Raw genomic sequence first — 19,899 nt, forward strand, 5'->3', positions numbered from 1 at the left:
TTCAATTTAAGCACACATTAATATGTTGTTTGGAACATTCTCAAATCATGCTTATGGGTCATCAGTTTTTTTTTTTTCTGGAGCCCTTGTCAGCTTAAATGCTGCTGTCAAATTCTAAGAAGTTCTAATATTCAGGTTACTACACCCCCCCCCCCCCCCCCCCCCCGACCCCCTCCCTCCCTTAAATACTCTTACTGTTATGCTTATTGATATTTTTAACTAGAAAAATTTAAATATGTGGCTTGCATATTTACAAAGCAAGCTCATGTAATCCACTAAAACTAAAGCAGAGACAAACACAATCAGATCGACTTAAAAACATGGACAGAAGAAAGAGAAAAAAGAATCCAACTGGCAATTTACAGTATCAAACCATGTAAGAAATAAAACACGTTTAATTTGTGAATGAGACAGAACTATATAGGGATATAAGACAGCCCTTCTTCAAATTATAGGCTGTAGAAATGATCCGTATGGCCCACACCCTGCTGAGAGGCCTCAGCTGCATGGAGAGAGAGATACTGCTAATGCTAATCAACTGAATCCTGTTTACAAAATTAATTTAAATTAAACTTCCATTGGGATATAGCTTGCAAATGGATTGAAAAAGAGAGAGGTTGAGTGTTTGGAATACATAGGAGAGACAATATTATGAAAAGGTGCACAACAAGTACTGCATGTTGTAAGTGAACAATAAATAAATAAGTAAAGGAAGAGAACGGAGGAAAGTCATGTGTTCAGTGAGATAGCATTGGTAAATTCAAGCCCAGTGGCAGCCTCATTTTTTTCCTGTTTATGTGCCAGAGATTTTCCAAGCGGAACACAAAAGCCGAGCATGGCCTCTTTAACCAACATGACACAGACCGACAAATCCGCTTCACGTGACAGACTTCGGACTCATTTTCAGACGTAGAAACAGCTGTGGTAATCTCTGCATTATAAAAGAGGTCAACAAATGTAAAAATAAATAAATAAATAAAAACAGTTGAGGGAAAAACTCAACAAATACGAACAAATATTGGTATTCAATAAGGCACCAGTCAGCACACTGTTGCTGGACAGAGTCAAACTATGCTCAATCTCAGTGTGTTTCAGCACCACGGAGAGCTCTCATGCGATGTAAATACAGCTCATGTGTCAACAGGAGATGTCAGAAGCTCAATACAAGATTTTTGTATACACATAGGGATTAAGTACATTTTAACTGGCCCCCTATAAAATCTTACCTTCTCTTTATTAGGGAGTGTTTGTGTTCTGGTAAATGTGTCTCCTCCATTAATACTGATCAGTTCTGCATCTGCAGGCGGAAATTGCGCAGGGAAAACCACTACGTCACTCTTCAGTGTGTCCGAGCTAAAACACACGTCATACTGCTGAGTAGCTTTGGAGTAAGACCAGCTCCCGTCAGGGTGTGTGGTGATCATCGGGGCGCTGTACCTGCCCAAACTGCCGTCTGTCCTGTGGCATTTTACAGCTATCAAACTGATGAGGCTCAGTAAAAAGATGACGGACACACACACAATGGCGATCAGCAAATACAGATTTAAATCCGAGAAACTCTCCTCCTTTATCGGCGCATGTCTGAATGGAGTCTTGACGTCACCTGCGCTTTCTACAACCACAACATCAATAGACACAGTCGCTGACAGTGAGGGCTCTCCGTTATCACAAACCAAAATGACCAACGGGTGAGTTTTCAGGTCATTGTCACTCATTCTCCTCTTAGTCCTGATCTCCCCGCTGCTGGTTCCGATTCGGAACAGATTGTTTCCTTTGGGTTCAGAGATGTGGTAAGACAGCAGCGCATTGTAACCAGAATCTGCATCTACAGCCCTGATCTTGGCCACAAAGTAGCCTGCGTCAGCAGAATAGGGAATGTTCTCCGTGTTAACGGAACCGAGCTCGGAATAGGGCGCGAGAATCCCGGGACTGTTGTCATTCTCATCCAGGATAAAAACATTTACAGTCACGTTACTGCTGAGAGGAGGAACACCAGAGTCTGTGGCCTGGACTTTAAACTGAAATGTTTTGATCTCCTCATAGTTAAACGACTGTAAACTGTGTATATCTCCACTGTCAGAGTTTATACTAACAACAGAATATGTAGTTCCAGATTTGTGAAGTGGTTCCAGTATTCCATAAGTAATTTTGGAATTTTCATCTAAATCTGGATCAACAGCCGAAATAGTGTAAATGATTTGACCTTTAGGACCATTTTCTTTTACAAATACATTTATAACAGGATTTGGAAAACGTGGGGGATTGTCATTAACATCAGATACATACACTGTTAAAACGCGTATGGAAGAAAGAGGCGGAGTCCCTTCATCTGACGCCATGATTGTGACATTATATCGATCAACACGCTCTCTATCCAGGTCATTATCCACTACAAGAGAATAATAATTCTTGTACGATGACTGTAATTTAAAAGGAACATCACCTACCACTTTCCCGTGCGTATTCCCATTCTTTCCCGAGTCTTTGTCAGATATCGTTATCAAAGCAACCGTTGTTTCTTTTTTAGCATCCTCCCTTACTGTGTTCACTTGTGACGTTAAGGATATTTCTGGCTCGTTGTCGTTTATATCTAAAACCTCTACTAATATTTTACAGTGCGCAGACCGCGGACTCGCTCCTTTGTCTTTAGCCTGAGCATGAATCTCATAAGCATTGTGTTGCTCAAAATCCACACTGCCCTGCACTGAAATGACACCGGTAGCAGAATCAATTTTAAAAACCTTGTTTGTTTTGTCATCGCTGTCTTGGTGAACTAAAGAATAAATTATTTCACTATTTACACCCTCATCCAAATCAGTGGCATTCAGATTTATGACTAATGTTCCCATTGGTGCATTCTCCAAAAGACGCACTTTGTAAAGAGCTTTACCAAACACGGGTGCGTTATCATTTACATCTTGCACATTTACGATTATCTGCATTGTACCAGATTTGGGAGGTTTTCCTCCATCTACAGCGGTCAATGTGAGCTGGATTACAGGCTGTTTCTCTCGATCTAAAGCTTTCTGCAACACTAATTCAGCAGACACACTCTGCTCTCCTCCGCTCTGTACATCCAGAGAGAAATGCTCATTCGGACTCAGTTTGTAGCTCTTTACCGAGTTCGCTCCAACATCAGGATCCGACGCTCTCGGCATCTGAAATCTGTCTCCAACAAACGCATACTCCGATATGTTAAATTGCTTAGACCTAACACGAAACGACGGAGCATTGTCATTAATGTCTAAAATATTGATCTCAATGCGAAACAGGTTTAATGGATTATTAACAATGGCTTCTAAATTCACTGAACATTGCGGCGAGGCAGGACATAATTCCTCCCTGTCGATCCTGTCGCTGACGAACAGAACACCCGTTTTCAAATTAACCTCAAAATATTTCCTTCCCAAAACTGCAGGGATGTGAAATCCGCGTGATTCCAGTTCTTGGATATTCAAATTAAGATCCTTTGCGATATTTCCAACAAATGTTCCCGTGTTCACCTCCTCTGAAATGGAGTATGCGATCTGGGCTGAAGCCATAGACAGCAAGCGCAGCAAAACCAGACAAATAACAGTCCCGCCGAGAAGAATTATCCTAGCCATTACGCATCTATTTTGTAAACTCCACCAATCGCGGCAAAACAAATATTGACAAAACAGGTTCCATTCTTTGGTTGTATTCCACTAAATGTATTTTGTTTCTATGATGCAGCCATGAAGACGAAATAGAACAAAGCGCATGAGTGAGTAAGGCGCTCAAGTAAGGACGAGGAGGAGCCAATGTGGGCGCGCTCGAACGTTTCAAAACACTATACTGACACCAAGTGGCTTCGGAGAGAGAACTAGGCTATAACATGACAAAAGAAAACAAAAAAATATATATATATTTACTGGTTGCTTTAGGCAAAGTAAAAACATTTGTTTTCGGTTTTTACATTTTAAAGATTTGTGATTAACAAATTAATATAAAAAAAACAAAAACATTTTAGGATATGTCATTTCTTACCTTCTCTTTATTTGGAAGTGTTTGTGTTCTAGTAAAAGTGTCTCCTCCATTAATACTGATCAGTTCTGCATCTGCAGGCGGAAATTGCGCAGGGAAAACCACTACGTCACTCTTCAGTGTGTCCGAGCTAAAACACACGTCATACTGCTGAGTAGCTTTGGAGTAAGACCAGCTCCCGTCAGGGTGTGTGGTGATCATCGGGGCGCTGTACCTGCCCAAACTGCCGTCTGTCCTGTGACATTTTACAGCTATCAAACTGATGAGGCTCAGTAAAAAGATGACGGACACACACACAATGGCGATCAGCAAATACAGATTTAAATCCGAGAAACTCTCCTCCTTTATCGGCGCATGTCTGAATGGAGTCTTGACGTCACCTGCGCTTTCTACAACCACAACATCAATAGACACAGTCGCTGACAGTGAGGGCTCTCCGTTATCACACACCAAAATGACCAACGGGTGAGTTTTCAGGTCATTGTCACTCATTCTCCTCTTAGTCCTGATCTCCCCGCTGCTGGTTCCGATTCGGAACAGATTGTTTCCTTTGGGTTCAGAGATGTGGTAAGACAGCAGCGCATTGTAACCAGAATCTGCATCTACAGCCCTGATCTTGGCCACAAAGTAGCCCGCGTCAGCAGAATAGGGAATGTTCTCCGTGTTAACGGAACCGAGCTCGGAATAGGGCGCGAGAATCCCGGGACTGTTGTCATTCTCATCCAGGATAAAAACATTTACAGTCACGTTACTGCTGAGAGGAGGAACACCAGAGTCTGTGGCCTTAACCTTAAACTGAAATGTTTTGATCTCCTCATAGTTAAACGACTGTAAACTGTGTATATCTCCACTGTCAGAGTTTATGTTGATCATGGATGTTACCGGGCCACTTTTAGAGCTTTTTAGTAAAGAATATGTTATACGGCCATTATCTCCTACATCAGGATCTAAAGCAGATACTGTATGAATAACAGCTCCAATCTGACTGTTCTCTTTCACATAAACATTAATGACGGGCTCTGGAAAGCGCGGCGCGTTGTCATTCACATCAGAAACGTGTACAGCAATGACACTGGTGCTGGAGAGAGGCGGAGTCCCTTCATCAGTAGCTGTGATGGTCACGTCATACTCGGACGCGCGCTCTCTGTCTAGGGGACCGTTAACAACTAAAGTATAATAATTCTTGTACGAGTTCTGAACTTTAAAAGGAACAGATCCCTGAATCTTTAAGGTTACCTGTCCGTTTTTACCAGCATCATTATCAGCTACAGTAATCATTCCAACCATTGTGTCAATCGGAGCATCTTCTTTTACAGTGCTCACTAAAGACGTCACAGATATCACTGGTATGTTGTCATTCACATCCACAACCTCGACCAATACTTTACTGTGTGCAGCTCTCGGATTAATACTTTTATCTTTTGCTTGTATTCGTAGTTCGATTGCATTCCTCTGCTCGTAATCAACATCTTTTTGCACAGTAATTTCACCTGTTTCTGAGTTTATCGAAAATGCATCGACATTTTTGTCATTGTTGTGATTCACTATTGAATAAATTATTTCACCGTTCACACCCTCATCTAAATCAACAGCTTTAACAGTAATCACGTGAGTACCACGTGCTGCATTCTCAATGGTTTTGCTTTTATACAAAGACTTACTGAAAACAGGAATATTATCATTAACATCTACAACGTTAACAATAATCTCTGTTGTACCGGATTTAGGAGGTTTTCCTCCGTCTACAGCGGTCAGTGTGAGCTGGATCACAGACTGTTTCTCTCGATCTAAAGCTTTCTGCAGCACTAACTCAGCAGACACACTCTGATCTCCTCCGCCCTGTACATCCAGAGAGAAATGTTCGTTCGGACTCAGTTTATAGCTCTTTAAAGAGTTACAGCCCACATCTGCGTCAAACGCGCTTTGTAATGGAAACCTCTCCCCTGGAGAAGCTGATTCGGTAATATTTAGGTTTATTATTGATGTCTGAAATACGGGTGCATTATCATTAATGTCAACAACATTTATTTCAAATCTGTAAATATTCAATGGAGAGCTAATCATGGCTTCTAAAGGCAGCGAGCATTTAATATTCTGCTCGCATATTTCTTCTCGATCAATTCTTTCTCTGACATGGAGAACGCCAGTTTTTGTATTTACATCGAAATACCTCTTGTTCGGTCCCGGAACTATATGAAACCCTCGTACCTCGAGATCTTGTATATTCAGATTAAAATCCTTCACCAAATTCCCAACTGTAGTTCCTGGGTTTGCTTCCTCAGACACAGAATAGACAAACTGTCCACTGGTTATATTCCAAAGCCGACACAGAAAGAACACAGAAAGCCAAAACCGAAATGTTGATTGTCGTTTGGATTCCATTACTTCTGAACCTTCTGGATATGACAAAATCATAAAAATCCGATAGCATAGTCGCTGAGGAAACGTTCACACGAAACCACGCACTACAGCAGCTTCCTGACACAATGGCGAATTCTGAACAAAGCCTCTCTGCTCGGGAAGCTACAAAATGAGGAGGAGCTTATAGTGGAGTTATGAAAATGTTCCTGTAAAATGGAAGGCTAGTGACATCGTGCGGGCAACTGCAAACTCTACTGTTTCTTCATTAAATATAATACAATATTTTGATATTTTTAATATATCAGTTATAAGAGTTTTTTTTTTTTTTTTTTTTTTTTTTTTTGCCAATGTCTAAAATGGCAAATGAGTCCACATCATACTGGCTGTCTTAGTATAACAGTGTATACTGAAGAAGATTATTTATTAACTACAAAATTAAATCTTAAAATTTTTGAAATGACAAGACAGGATAATGAGACTTGGAACAGAAATATATTCATACGTGTATGACAACATCGAACAACATAACATTTGATTTGTTAGAGCATTTGCGGTTTCAGCACCAAGGACAGCGTCAGTGCGAAATACGATTAAACTGCATTGTAAACCTGTGCGCAACAGGAACAGAAGAGTTTGGGGAGAAACTGCAGGAAGCTGCTGTAATAGTTTACAATTAATTTCCCCTCAGTCTTAATCTAACATAAATAATGAATGAATGATATGCAGCACGAAGAATTCAAGAAATTGCAGCTCCAAACTAAATCGAACTGAATAATTTGTTTTCCAAACTTTTCATGAAAAATGTCTTACCTTCTCTTTATTAGGAAGTGTTTGTGTTCTGGTAAAAGTGTCTCCTCCATTAATACTGATCAGTTCTGCATCTGCAGGCGGAAATTGCGCAGGGAAAACTACTACGTCACTCTTCAGTGTGTCCGAGCTAAAACACACGTCATACTGCTGAGTAGCTTTGGAGTAAGACCAGCTCCCGTCAGGGTGTGTGGTGATCATCGGGGCGCTGTACCTGCCCAAACTGCCGTCTGTCCTGTGGCATTTTACAGCTATCAAACTGATGAGGCTCAGTAAAAAGATGACGGACACACACACAATGGCGATCAGCAAATACAGATTTAAATCCGAGAAACTCTCCTCCTTTATCGGCGCATGTCTGAATGGAGTCTTGACGTCACCTGCGCTTTCAACAACCACAACATCAATAGACACAGTCGCTGACAGTGAGGGCTCTCCGTTATCACAAACCAAAATGACCAACGGGTGAGTTTTCAGGTCATTGTCACTCATTCTCCTCTTAGTCCTGATCTCCCCGCTGCTGGTTCCGATTCGGAACAGATTGTTTCCTTTGGGTTCAGAGATGTGGTAAGACAGCAGCGCATTATAACCAGAATCTGCATCTACAGCCCTGATCTTGGCCACAAAGTAGCCCGCGTCAGCAGAATAGGGAATGTTCTCTGTGTTAACGGAACCGAGCTCGGAATAGGGCGCGAGAATCCCGGGACTGTTGTCATTCTCATCCAGGATAAAAACATTTACAGTCACGTTACTGCTGAGAGGAGGAACACCAGAGTCTGTGGCCTGAACTTTAAACTGAAATGTTTTGATCTCCTCATAGTTAAACGACTGTAAACTGTGAATATCTCCACTGTCCGAGTTTATGTTGATCATGGATGTTACCGGGCCGCTTTTAGAGCTTTCTAGTAAAGAATATGTTATCCGGGCATTATCACCTACATCAGGATCTAAAGCAGATACTGTATGAATAACAGCTCCAATCTGACTGTTCTCTATCACATAAACATTAATGACGGGCTCTGGAAAGCGCGGCGCGTTGTCATTCACATCAGAAACGTGTACAGCAATGACACTGGTGCTGGAGAGAGGCGGAGTCCCTTCATCAGTAGCTGTGATGGTCACGTTATACTCGGACGCGCGCTCTCTGTCTAGAGGTCCGTTAACAACTAAAGTATAATAATTCTTGTACGAGTTCTGAACTTTAAAAGGAACAGATCCCTGAATCTTTAAGGTTACCTGTCCGTTTTTACCAGCATCATTATCAGCTACAGTTATCATTCCAACCATTGTGTCAATCGGAGCATCTTCTTTTACAGTGCTCACTAAAGACGTCACGGATATCACTGGTATGTTGTCATTCACATCCACAACCTCGACCAATACTTTACTGTGAGCAGCTCTCGGATTATTACTTTTATCTTTTGCTTGTACTCGAAGTTCTATTGCATTCCTCTGCTCATAATCGACATAATTTTGTACAGTAATTTCACCTGTTTCAGGGTTTATCGAGAATGCATTTACATTTTTATCATTGTCGTGGTTGACGATTGCATAAATTATATCACCGTTCACACCCTCATCTAAATCAACAGCTTTAACAGTAATCACGTGAGTACCACGTGCTGCATTCTCAATGATTTTGGCTTTATACAAAGACTTACTGAAAATAGGAATATTATCATTAACATCTACAACGTTAACAATAATCTCTGTTGTACCGGATTTAGGAGGTTTTCCTCCGTCTACAGCGGTCAGTGTGAGCTGGATCACAGGCTGTTTCTCTCGATCTAAAGCTTTCTGCAGCACTAACTCAGCAGACACACTCTGCTCTCCTCCGCCCTGTACATCCAGAGAAAAATGTTCGTTTGGACTCAGTTTGTAGCTCTTTATCGAATTGACACCAACATCAGCATCAAACGCTCTTTGTAATGGAAACCTCTCCCCTGGAGAAGCTGATTCGCTGATATTCAAATTTGTTATTGATGTCCGAAATGCGGGTGCATTATCATTAATGTCAACAACATTTATTTCAAATCTGTAAACATTTAATGGAGAACTAATCATGGCTTCTAAAGGCAGCGAGCATTTAATATTCTGCTCGCATATTTCTTCTCGATCAATTCTTTCTCTGGCATGGAGAATTCCAGTTTTTGTATTTACATCGAAATACCTCTTGTTCGGTCCCGGAACTATATGAAACGCTCGTACCTCGAGATCTTGAATATTCAGATTAAAATCCTTCACCAAATTCCCAGCTGTAGTTCCTGGGTTTGCTTCCTCAGACACGGAATAGACAAACTGTCCACTGGTTATATTCCAAAGCCGACACAGAAAGAACACAGTAAGCCAAAACCGAAATGTTGATTGTCGTTTGGATTCCATTGCTTCTAAACCTTCTGTATATGACGAAATCATAAAAATCCGATAGCATAGTCGCTGAGGAAACGTTCACACGAAACCACGCACTACAGCAGCTTCCTGACACAATGGCGAATTCTGAACAAAGCCTCTCTGCTCGGGAAGCTACAAAATGAGGAGGAGCTTATAGTGGAGTTATGAAAATGTTCCTGTAAAATGGAAGGCTAGTGACATCGTGCGGACAACTGCAAACTCTACTGTTTCTTAATAAAATATAATAAAATATTTTGATATTTTTAATATATCAGTTATAAGAGCTTTTTTTTTTTTTTTTTTTTTTTTTTTTTTTTTGCCAATGTCTAAAATGGCAAATGTGTCCACATCATACTGGCTGTCTAAGTATAATAGTGTTTACTGAAGAAGATTATTTATTAACTACAAAATTAAATCTTAAACATTTTGAAATGACAAGACAGGATAATGAGACTTGGAACAGAAATATATTCATAAGTGTATGACAACATCGAACAAAATAACATTTGATTTGTTAGAGCATTTGCGGTTTCAGCACCAAGGACAGCGTCAGTGCGAAATACGATTAAACTGTACTGTAAATCTGTGCGCAACAGGAATAGAAGAGTTTGGGAAGAAACTGCAGGAAGCTGCTGTAATACAAATAATTTCCCCTCAGTCTTAATCTAAAAATAAATAATGAATGAACGATATGCAGCACGAAGAATTCAAGATATTGCAGCTCCAAATTAAATCGAACTGAATAATTTGTTTTCCTAACTTTTCATGAAAAATGTCTTACCTTTTCTTTATTAGGAAGTGTTTGTGTTCTGGTAAAAGTGTCTCCTCCATTAATACTGATCAGTTCTGCATCTGCAGGCGGAAATTGCGCAGGGAAAACCACTACGTCACTCTTCAGTGTGTCCGAGCTAAAACACACGTCATACTGCTGAGTAGCTTTGGAGTAAGACCAGCTCCCGTCAGGGTGTGTGGTGATCATCGGGGCGCTGTACCTGCCCAAACTGCCGTCTGTCCTGTGGCATTTCACAGCTATCAAACTGATGAGGCTCAGTAAAAAGATGACGGACACACACACAATGGCGATCAGCAAATATAGATTTAAATCCGAGAAACTCTCCTCCTTTATCGGCGCATGTCTGAATGGAGTCTTGACGTCACCTGCGCTTTCAACAACCACAACATCAATAGACACAGTCGCTGACAGTGAGGGCTCTCCGTTATCACACACCAAAATGACCAACGGGTGAGTTTTCAGGTCATTGTCACTCATTCTCCTCTTAGTCCTGATCTCCCCGCTGCTGGTTCCGATTCGGAACAGATTGTTTCCTTTGGGTTCAGAGATGTGGTAAGACAGCAGCGCATTGTAACCAGAATCTGCATCTACAGCCCTGATCTTGGCCACAAAGTAGCCCGCGTCAGCAGAATAGGGAATGTTCTCAGTGTTAACGGAACCGAGCTCGGAATAGGGCGCGAGAATCCCGGGACTGTTGTCATTCTCATCCAGGATAAAAACATTTACAGTCACGTTACTGCTGAGAGGAGGAACACCAGAGTCTGTGGCCTGAACTTTAAACTGAAATGTTTTGATCTCCTCATAGTTAAACGACTGTAAACTGTGTATATCTCCACTGTCAGAGTTTATGTTGATCATGGATGTTACCGGGCCGCTTTTAGAGCTTTCTAGTAAAGAATATGTTATCCGGGCATTATCACCTACATCAGGATCTAATGCAGAAACTGTATGAATAACAGCTCCAATCTGACTGTTCTCTTTCACATAAACATTAATGACGGGCTCTGGAAAGCGCGGCGCGTTGTCATTCACATCAGAAACGTGTACAGCAATGACACTGGTGCTGGAGAGAGGCGGAGTCCCTTCATCAGTAGCTGTGATGGTCACGTTATACACGGATGCGCGCTCTCTGTCTAGGGGACCGTTAACAACTAAAGTATAATAATTCTTGTACGAGTTCTGAACTTTAAAAGGAACAGATCCCTGAATCTTTAAGGTTACCTGTCCGTTTTTACCAGCATCATTATCAGTTACAGTTATCATTCCAACCATTGTGTCAATCGGAGCATCTTCTTTTACAGTATTAACCAACGATGTTACAGAGATTTTTGGAACATTATCGTTGATATCTACAATTTCCAGAAGCACTTTACAAAGAGACGCTCTTGGTTTATGCCCTTTATCTTTCGCCTGCACGCGGAGCTCCACAGCATTTTGTCTTTCATAATCCACATCACCTTTCACCGTAATCTCGCCAGTTTCCGGGTTTATTGAAAATGAATCGACGTTTTTATCATTATCGTGGTTAACCAAAGCATAAACAATCTGACCATTTACGCCCTCATCTGGGTCGCTGGCCTGAACTGTAATAATGGAAGTACCCGGCGGCGCGTTTTCATTTACGCGAGCTTTATACAACGGTTTACTGAAAACAGGAATGTTATCGTTTACATCTTCAACATTTACTATTATCTGCATTGTTCCTGATCTTGGAGGTTTTCCTCCGTCTACAGCGGTCAGTGTGAGCTGGATGAAAGGCTGTTTCTCTCGATCTAAAGCTTTCTGCAGCACTAACTCAGCAGAAACTCTCTGCTCTCCTCCGCCCTGTACATCCAGAGAAAAATGTTCATTTGGACTCAGCTTGTAGGTCTTTACTGAATTAATACCCACATCTGCGTCAAACGCGCTTGGTAGAGCGAATTGCTCCCCTGGAAAAGCTGATTCAGAAATATTTAGGGTTGTCTTTGAGGCACGAAATATTGGTGGGTTATCATTGATATCTAGTACGTTTATCTCAAATCTATATATATTCAAAGGGGAGTTAACAATTGCTTCCAGAGGTAATGAACACTTCACATTCTGTTCGCAAAGCTCCTCTCGATCTATTCTCTCCTTAACGTGAAGAACACCAGTCTTTATATTCAAATCGAAATACCTTCCGTTGTTCTCCGACACAATTTGAAATCCACGTCTTTCAATGTCCTGTAGATTCAAGTTAAAATCCTTAGCTAAATTTCCAACAGTCGTGCCTGGGTTTGCCTCCTCCGATATGGAATACACAATCTGCCCATCTGTAAAAATCCCAAAGCGAAGAAAGACACCGAAAAATATCCAGGATTTGAAAATACGCCCTTCTGTTAAAGCCATTTTACAAAGTCACTGTTACGCAAGTTAAATCACTGAAATCCTCCCGCATGTCTGTAAAATTTTTCCTGCTAAATCCACGAGTGACTGTATCCGAGGACAATGGCGGACGACTAACAAAGCCCCTATGCAGAACGAACGAAGAAGGAAAATAAGGAGGAGCCTCGCCAAGTCATGAAAGCTCACACAACAGTCAGATACTGACATCGCGCGGACAAATTTGACAATCACATCAACAAATCAAAAGCAATATATTCTCTGATTTAAGTGATCATAAAATGTCAAATAAATAAACTGTAATTATATCATTACTTCTATAAATAATCAACCAGAATAAAATAGCTCTACACTGTAAAAACTAAAGGAGCCTCAAATATCCTGTCGGATACTCAAGGAACTTCAAAATGTAATTTAAGTGCCTCAAAGCTCTTTCTCCTATAGTAGGGTTACTGGAGGAGCATTGACAATCTTTGAGGTTCTTGCTGGAACTTATGGGATCCTTTACGCACTTTGTATTTAGTTCAGAGGTTCTGGAGTCACCTTTTCATTACTATGAGACCTCGAAATGCTTTGGGGGAAAATAGAGGAACTTGAATGCGATAAAAGGGTTATTGGAAGATCTTTTAACATTTAAGTGGTTCCTGGAAGATCTCTTATGTTAAAGCCAGCATCTGGAGGAACCCAATGGTTCAGTGAGGCCAGAATGAGATTATTATTATCCTATTATTATTATTATAGGCTACTTAAGTTTGATTCAGTATACATACCCAGGTGAAAAAGACGTACAATTAAAAATGTACTTGAGTGTGTTTTTAGTAGGCCTACAATACAAATATACTTTAATGCATTTTTAATACATTTAACAGTAGCCTACCACCTGGGTAGCTTACATTTATTTAGTATCTATAAGCCTATTTTATTGATTCATTTAAACCTTAAACAACAACACTAAATTATAATAATATTAATAATAAGAATTAATTAATTATTATTGAATAAATAATAGTAATAAAATAATAATTTTTCCTACTTCTTCATAAATTATTATTTGAAGAAGAAGAACCAGGAGGAGAAAAGTTTTATTCTGTCACGAAACTGCTGCTATTCCTCTGCTGTCGTCGCTTCAGTGATCCTCGCGCTGCTCGCGCGCAACAAAGCTCAGCTGATCGACGTCATCGGGTAACGGCTCCGTCCTCTCATCAAAGCTTCCGCCGTTTGTTCGGCTCTCCTTTACAAGGTTTGTAAACTCGCCAAATAAATATAAATACAGAGTCTACTCACTATATTCAAACACACATATATATAAACTAAATTTATTATACATTACTACGTTTTTACAGTGTTTACCACTCGTTTATTGCATAGTATCTGGTATGAAGGTTTTAGCCGCGATGCTAACTACGTTGATCTAACGTAAGTTAATGAACAAATGGAAATTATTGACTTAGATTGATTTAGTCATTCAATATAACATATTCTGTAAAAATGAGTCTTCAAATTGCTGATAATAGCCTAACTAATTTAACTGATTCCTGTCCTCATTGGCGTTTGTTATGAATAACAAAAGCCAGTTAATATAGTTTGGTCTGTTTTTGTTTAGCCTAGCTTTACTTACTACAGGTGCCCTCATTCTCTCAAATACCATTTTAAAGCCATTTACTGGCCAATAAATATTTTGTTGTGAATAATCAGCTTTGTTCTTTTGTTTCCCCAGAACAACCAGTACATTTCTAAAATAATCTGAACATTTCAGAGGCAACATTGAATTATAGTAAGTTACCTGCACCACATGCACGTACTTTATTACTATGAACTTTCTCTGTGTGAAATTGTATTGTTTGACTGTGTACTTTTTTAATCAGTTATACTGAATTATAACTTCAAGTTTAGTCTTTTTCGACAAAAAAAAAGGAAAAAGCTATTATATGGCTTCATAAGACTTACAACACAACCCATAACACATGAGTTGTGAACTCATTGATTATTTTTAGGATCTTTTCTGGGACATTTTTGGAGCTTAACCATTTTTACATAAATTGTTGCATTGAATTGAACTAGACAAGTGTACATAAGAATGGTGTGAATGAATTACACAATTTTTTTATGCTTGTGTTTCATGCAGTGATAATGAAATGGTGACGGGTTGCATTATGCCTGAGATCTGGTTTCGGGTTCCACAGACAGAAAGTCAAACAGGTTTGGAACGTCACAAGGCTGAGGAAATTATTTAAATTTCACAACTATCACTTTAATAACCTTACTAACAGTAAATTTTGTACTTTGCAGGGATCTCGGTAAGCTGAAATACAAGTTTGATCAAGAATAAAAATCCTCCTGTAGACCTGAAAATCACTGAAGTGCCTGGACCATCCACCAGAAAAGAGGAAAAGCAAACAGAAAATGAAGCTGATGCACCTTTTCACTTTTCTAACTCGTTAAGTACCTCATGTGTCCCTTGTGAAGATTTTATAATTGATTGCATTTTATGTTGCAGCGAGTAAAGGTGCATCACATTTGTGAATTTCGTGAAATTACACAGGCAAAAAGGTCCATTGACCATTGTCAGCAGTGTAGTGACGTAATGTATGAAACACCACACAAAATTGCTGATCGTGTGGATTCTTATTGAAATGACTGAATTCACCAGTGAACATTCACAGAACAACAGATCATTTTACTGCACCTTAACTCTGTTAAAATGGAAAATGTTTTCTGCTTGTTGTGACATAAGGAATACTGTTTCCGGGTCGAAGCCTCTACTTCTACTTCCTCTATCTTGTTTCTAGATATTGAGAATACTCAACAACCATTTATGGGAACTGTTGATTCAAGTCACACATTTAAGCTTTTCAAAAGCCATAGTGTACATTACAGTCTCCAGTCTCACGGCATCCCAGACTTCAACATTTTATGATTCAACATTTTATGGATAACTAACCATCTGAGATTTCGGAATAGAGATAAAGGTTAGGATCATAATTTTCAGGAATATTATAGCACAATGCGTGTATATTAGCACTGTTTGTTGTTTGTTTTTGGCATCTGATAGAGCTTTTGGACTTGGAAACAGTGGCGTCAGACTTAAGTGAACTGAAACACATGTTTTAAAATTAAGTGAAGATGGACATTTTTAATTAGTCAAAATTTGAATTTTTTACATTGATTTATTACTTGGAACATGTTTTTTCCATGCATTTTGTTGAGATGTCTTTTCTTGTGTAGCCTATTACACATGGTTGATTATTCATGTTACTTATGTATTATACTATTATATATTTTTTTGTGTATTCATTGATTTTAATCTATTACTAGCTTTTTTTTCCAAGTGCATGGAAGTGTATTAAAATGGATCTAAAATATGTAATAAACAATTCTTATTTTGTATTTGGTTCAGTTTGTTTATTATAATAGAAGTTAATGGTGGTAACCATAGTAACAACATGAAATGAATTTAATACAAATAAAATAAAATTGAAATTTGGTTCCTGGAGGCACCCACAATGGTTCCACACAGTGCCTTATATAAGAGTTCCTCAGGAAACCTGTGTGGTTCCTCAGAGAACCGCCCCTTTTTAAAGGGTGCCTAGAGGATCTACAGACGGTTCCGCCGGTGTGGCAAAGTGAAGAACCCCAAAAGGTTCTTCCAGGCACCTTTTATTTTTACAGTGTATATAACAATGGTTTAATACTGTTTCAACTGTATGGCAGATAAACGAATTATTTAAAATGTCAATTAAAATATTACTTGAACACCACAAAGACCCACACAAATATATTGACTTTCAGAACATATATAGGAAAAATGTTTGAAGATGAAACGCGTGTAAAAAGAGTAAGTTTGTGATGCAAACCATTTAGAGTATTAAGCAGCATGTGTGTTTTGGTAAATGTGTTACCTCGTGCCAAAAGAAAATGTTCTTTTTCTTTTAACCTGTATTGCGCAATATAAACGTTATCATTCCAACAATGTGAGGAAAAAAAGAAACATGAGACGTTTCATGTATGATACGCCGTGACAAATATCTGTTATTTGGACGGGCGGTGTTCAGTACCACGAACAGCTCCAATTCCACTTTAACAATAAACCATGTAGAACAACGCTTGTCCACTATACAATAAATACACAAGTTCCATGTTTTATGTGAACTCTAAAAAAAGCTACAAATATTTTATATACAAAAAAATAAAAAATAAAAAATAATAATCTACCCAAATAATTAAGACTGACATCAGAGAGGATGCCAGTTAGATATGTACATCGAAATCGGAGCAAAGACTTAATTCACCAATAAAACATAACATGTTGGCTATTAACTTATCTTACCTTCTCTTTATTAGGAAGTGTTTGTGTTCTGGTAAAAGTGTCTCCTCCATTAATACTGATCAGTTCTGCATCTGCAGGCGGAAATTGCGCAGGGAAAACCACTACGTCACTCTTCAGTGTGTCTGAGCTAAAACACACGTCATACTGCTGAGTAGCTTTGGAGTAAGACCAGCTCCCGTCAGGGTGTGTGGTGATCATCGGGGCGCTGTACCTGCCCAAACTGCCGTCTGTCCTGTGGCATTTTACAGCTATCAAACTGATGAGGCTCAGTAAAAAGATGACGGACACACACACAATGGCGATCAGCAAATACAGATTTAAATCCGAGAAACTCTCCTCCTTTATCGGCGCATGTCTGAATGGAGTCTTGACGTCACCTGCGCTTTCAACAACCACAACATCAATAGACACAGTCGCTGACAGTGAGGGCTCTCCGTTATCACACACCAAAATGACCAACGGGTGAGTTTTCAGGTCATTGTCACTCATTCTCCTCTTAGTCCTGATCTCCCCGCTGCTGGTTCCGATTCGGAACAGATTGTTTCCTTTGGGTTCAGAGATGTGGTAAGACAGCAGCGCATTGTAACCAGAATCTGCATCTACAGCCCTGATCTTGGCCACAAAGTAGCCCGCGTCAGCAGAATAGGGAATGTTCTCCGTGTTAACGGAACCGAGCTCGGAATAGGGCGCGAGAATCCCGGGACTGTTGTCATTCTCATCCAGGATAAAAACATTTACAGTCACGTTACTGCTGAGAGGAGGAACACCAGAGTCTGTGGCCTGAACTTTAAACTGAAATGTTTTGATCTCCTCATAGTTAAACGACTGTAAACTGTGTATATCTCCACTGTCAGAGTTTATGTTGATCATGGATGTTAATGGGCCGCTTTTAGAGCTTTCTAGTAAAGAATATGTTATCCGGGCATTATCACCTACATCAGGATCTAAAGCAGATACTGTATGAATAACAGCTCCAATCTGACTGTTCTCTTTCACATAAACATTAATGACGGGCTCTGGAAAGCGCGGCGCGTTGTCATTCACATCAGAAACGTGTACAGCAATGACACTGGTGCTGGAGAGAGGCGGAGTCCCTTCATCAGTAGCTGTGATGGTCACGTTATACACGGACGCGCGCTCTCTGTCTAGAGGACCGTTTACTACCAGCGAATATTTATTTTTGTAAGTATTTTGTACTTTGAATGGTACAGAATCGCGTATCTTAAGAATAACAGCACCATTTTTAGCCGCATCCCCGTCTTTAACAGTTATCAACCCCACCATTGTATCCGCTCCAGCGTCCTCTCTCACAGTTTCAGCGAGAGATGTCACTGATATTTCAGGTATATTATCATTAATATCGAGAATTTCAATTAAAACTTTACAGTGAGCCACTCTTGGGTTTGGGCCTTTATCTTTTGCCTGGACACGTATTTCAATTGCAGCATATTCTTCGTAGTCTATATTGCCTTGGACAGATATCAAACCGGAAGTGGAATCTATAGCAAATGGCATTGTGTTTTTGTTAGAGTCATGATTGAGAAGAGAATAAACTACTTCGCCGTTCAGACCCTCATCTAAATCATTCGCATGAACAGTTATAACTGATGCACCATGTGGCGCATTCTCAGTCACACGAGCTTTATAAAGTGATTTACTAAATACCGGAATGTTATCATTTGCATCCTCAACATTTACGGTTATCTCCATTGTTCCTGATCTTGGAGGTTTTCCTCCGTCTAGAGCGGTCAATGTGAGATGAATTAAAGGCTGTTTCTCTCGATCTAAAGCTTTCTGCAGCACTAATTCAGCAGACACACTCTGCTCTCCTGCGCTCTGTACATCCAGAGAAAAGTGTTCATTTTGACTCAGTTTGTAGCTCTTTATAGAATTACTGCCCACATCTGCGTCAAACGCGTTCTGTAATGGAAACCTATCCCCTGGCAAAGCCAGCTCTGAAATATTCAGATATTTTTTCTCGGAGGCAAATGCAGGTGCATTATCATTTATATCTAAAACGTTTACTTCAAAACGGTACATATTCAACGGAGAATTTACAATGGCCTCCAGTTCCACCACACATTTTAAGCTTCGTCCGCATAGCTCCTCTCTATCTATTCTGTCTTTAATATGAAGTGTTCCCGTCTTTCGATTTAGGTCGAAATATCTCTCATTCTGACCTGAAACGATACGAAATCCCCGAAGCTCCAGATCGTCTAAATTCAGGCTGAAGTCCTTTGCTAAATTCCCGACAGTTGTCCCCGGTTTTGCCTCCTCCGACACGGAATACATAATCTGGCCATTAGAGAATTTCCATATGCAAAAACATACAATGAGAAAGATCGACGTCTTTTGTCGTTGTCGCACCATTGTATCTATATTCCGTAACCATAGCCGTTTGAAAACAATCAGGTATTTCCAGAAGCAAGCACAAAACTGTGAATATCTATCAAACACGGACCGAAGACTGGAGAACAAAGCGCTCCGCAAGAAACAAAACACTCCCCAAACAGGGAGGAGCTTTGCAAAATGATGAACATAGAAATGTGTAGAGTCATAGTGACATCTTGTGGAAAAAGATAAAATAAAATATACGCATTCTGTACAGCGGGATAAAAAATGTGAATGCTGTTACAGAAACATTTTCAATAATATACTGAGACTTTTCTTTCTCTCAAATCAGCTGAAAAGTGAATTATGATTAGGGCACGTTTTATTTATTATCTTTTTTAACGTTAAATTATATATATATATATATATATATATATATATATATATATATATATATATATAATTTTTATTTAATTTTTTTATAGCCTATATACGCCCATTTTTCGTCCTTTTAAGTTTATCT

At 39.7% G+C, this 19,899-nt stretch overlaps 2 protein-coding genes and 1 long non-coding RNA gene across 21 annotated transcripts in view; 1 reads left to right on the forward strand and 2 right to left on the reverse strand.

Annotated features, from left to right (window-relative positions):
- Window positions 1-19,899, reverse strand: part of LOC309503984 (protocadherin alpha-C2-like) — a 116,761-nt gene that overhangs the window by 38,518 nt on the left and 58,344 nt on the right. For 2 of the 17 annotated variants that reach the window (XM_082176873.1, XM_082176883.1), the window contains exon 1: window positions 10,346-13,010. The exons of 8 other annotated variants lie outside the window; for them this stretch is intronic. In XM_082176873.1, the coding sequence (XP_082032999.1) occupies window positions 10,346-12,724 (2,379 nt within the window). In that variant the 5' untranslated portion in view covers window positions 12,725-13,010. Of the gene's footprint in view, window positions 1-1,226; window positions 3,892-4,008; window positions 6,625-7,176; window positions 10,210-10,345; window positions 13,011-19,899 lie in introns of those variants that run through there. 7 more of the 17 variants (XM_082176869.1, XM_082176878.1, XM_082176868.1 and 4 more) reach the window with 5 other exon arrangements.
- On the forward strand, window positions 13,778-16,103 carry LOC309504183. Of its 3 annotated transcripts, none has more exons than XR_014207987.1 (3): window positions 13,778-13,958; window positions 14,436-14,917; window positions 15,008-16,103. It is a non-coding gene; the product is annotated as an uncharacterized lncRNA (long non-coding RNA). The 3 variants fall into 3 exon arrangements; XR_014207988.1 differs by lacking the exon at window positions 13,778-13,958 and adding an exon at window positions 13,967-14,134; XR_014207989.1 differs by lacking the exon at window positions 13,778-13,958 and having other exon boundaries at window positions 14,302-14,917.
- On the reverse strand, window positions 16,398-19,648 carry LOC309504024 (protocadherin alpha-3-like). The gene has a single exon (XM_082176978.1). The coding sequence runs from the start codon at window positions 19,413-19,415 to the stop codon at window positions 17,037-17,039; it is 2,379 nt and encodes a 792-aa protein (XP_082033104.1). The 5' UTR covers window positions 19,416-19,648; the 3' UTR covers window positions 16,398-17,036.

Source organism: Leuciscus leuciscus, assembly GCF_965113295.1.
Source record: "Leuciscus leuciscus genome assembly, chromosome: 8".
Classification (NCBI taxonomy): domain Eukaryota; kingdom Metazoa; phylum Chordata; class Actinopteri; order Cypriniformes; family Leuciscidae; genus Leuciscus; species Leuciscus leuciscus.

What these genes read in the sequence shown, in the direction of transcription:
- LOC309504024 (XM_082176978.1), bottom strand. Translation starts at nt 19,415, where the DNA reads ATGGTGCGACAACGACAAAAGACGTCGATCTTTCTCATTGTATGTTTT.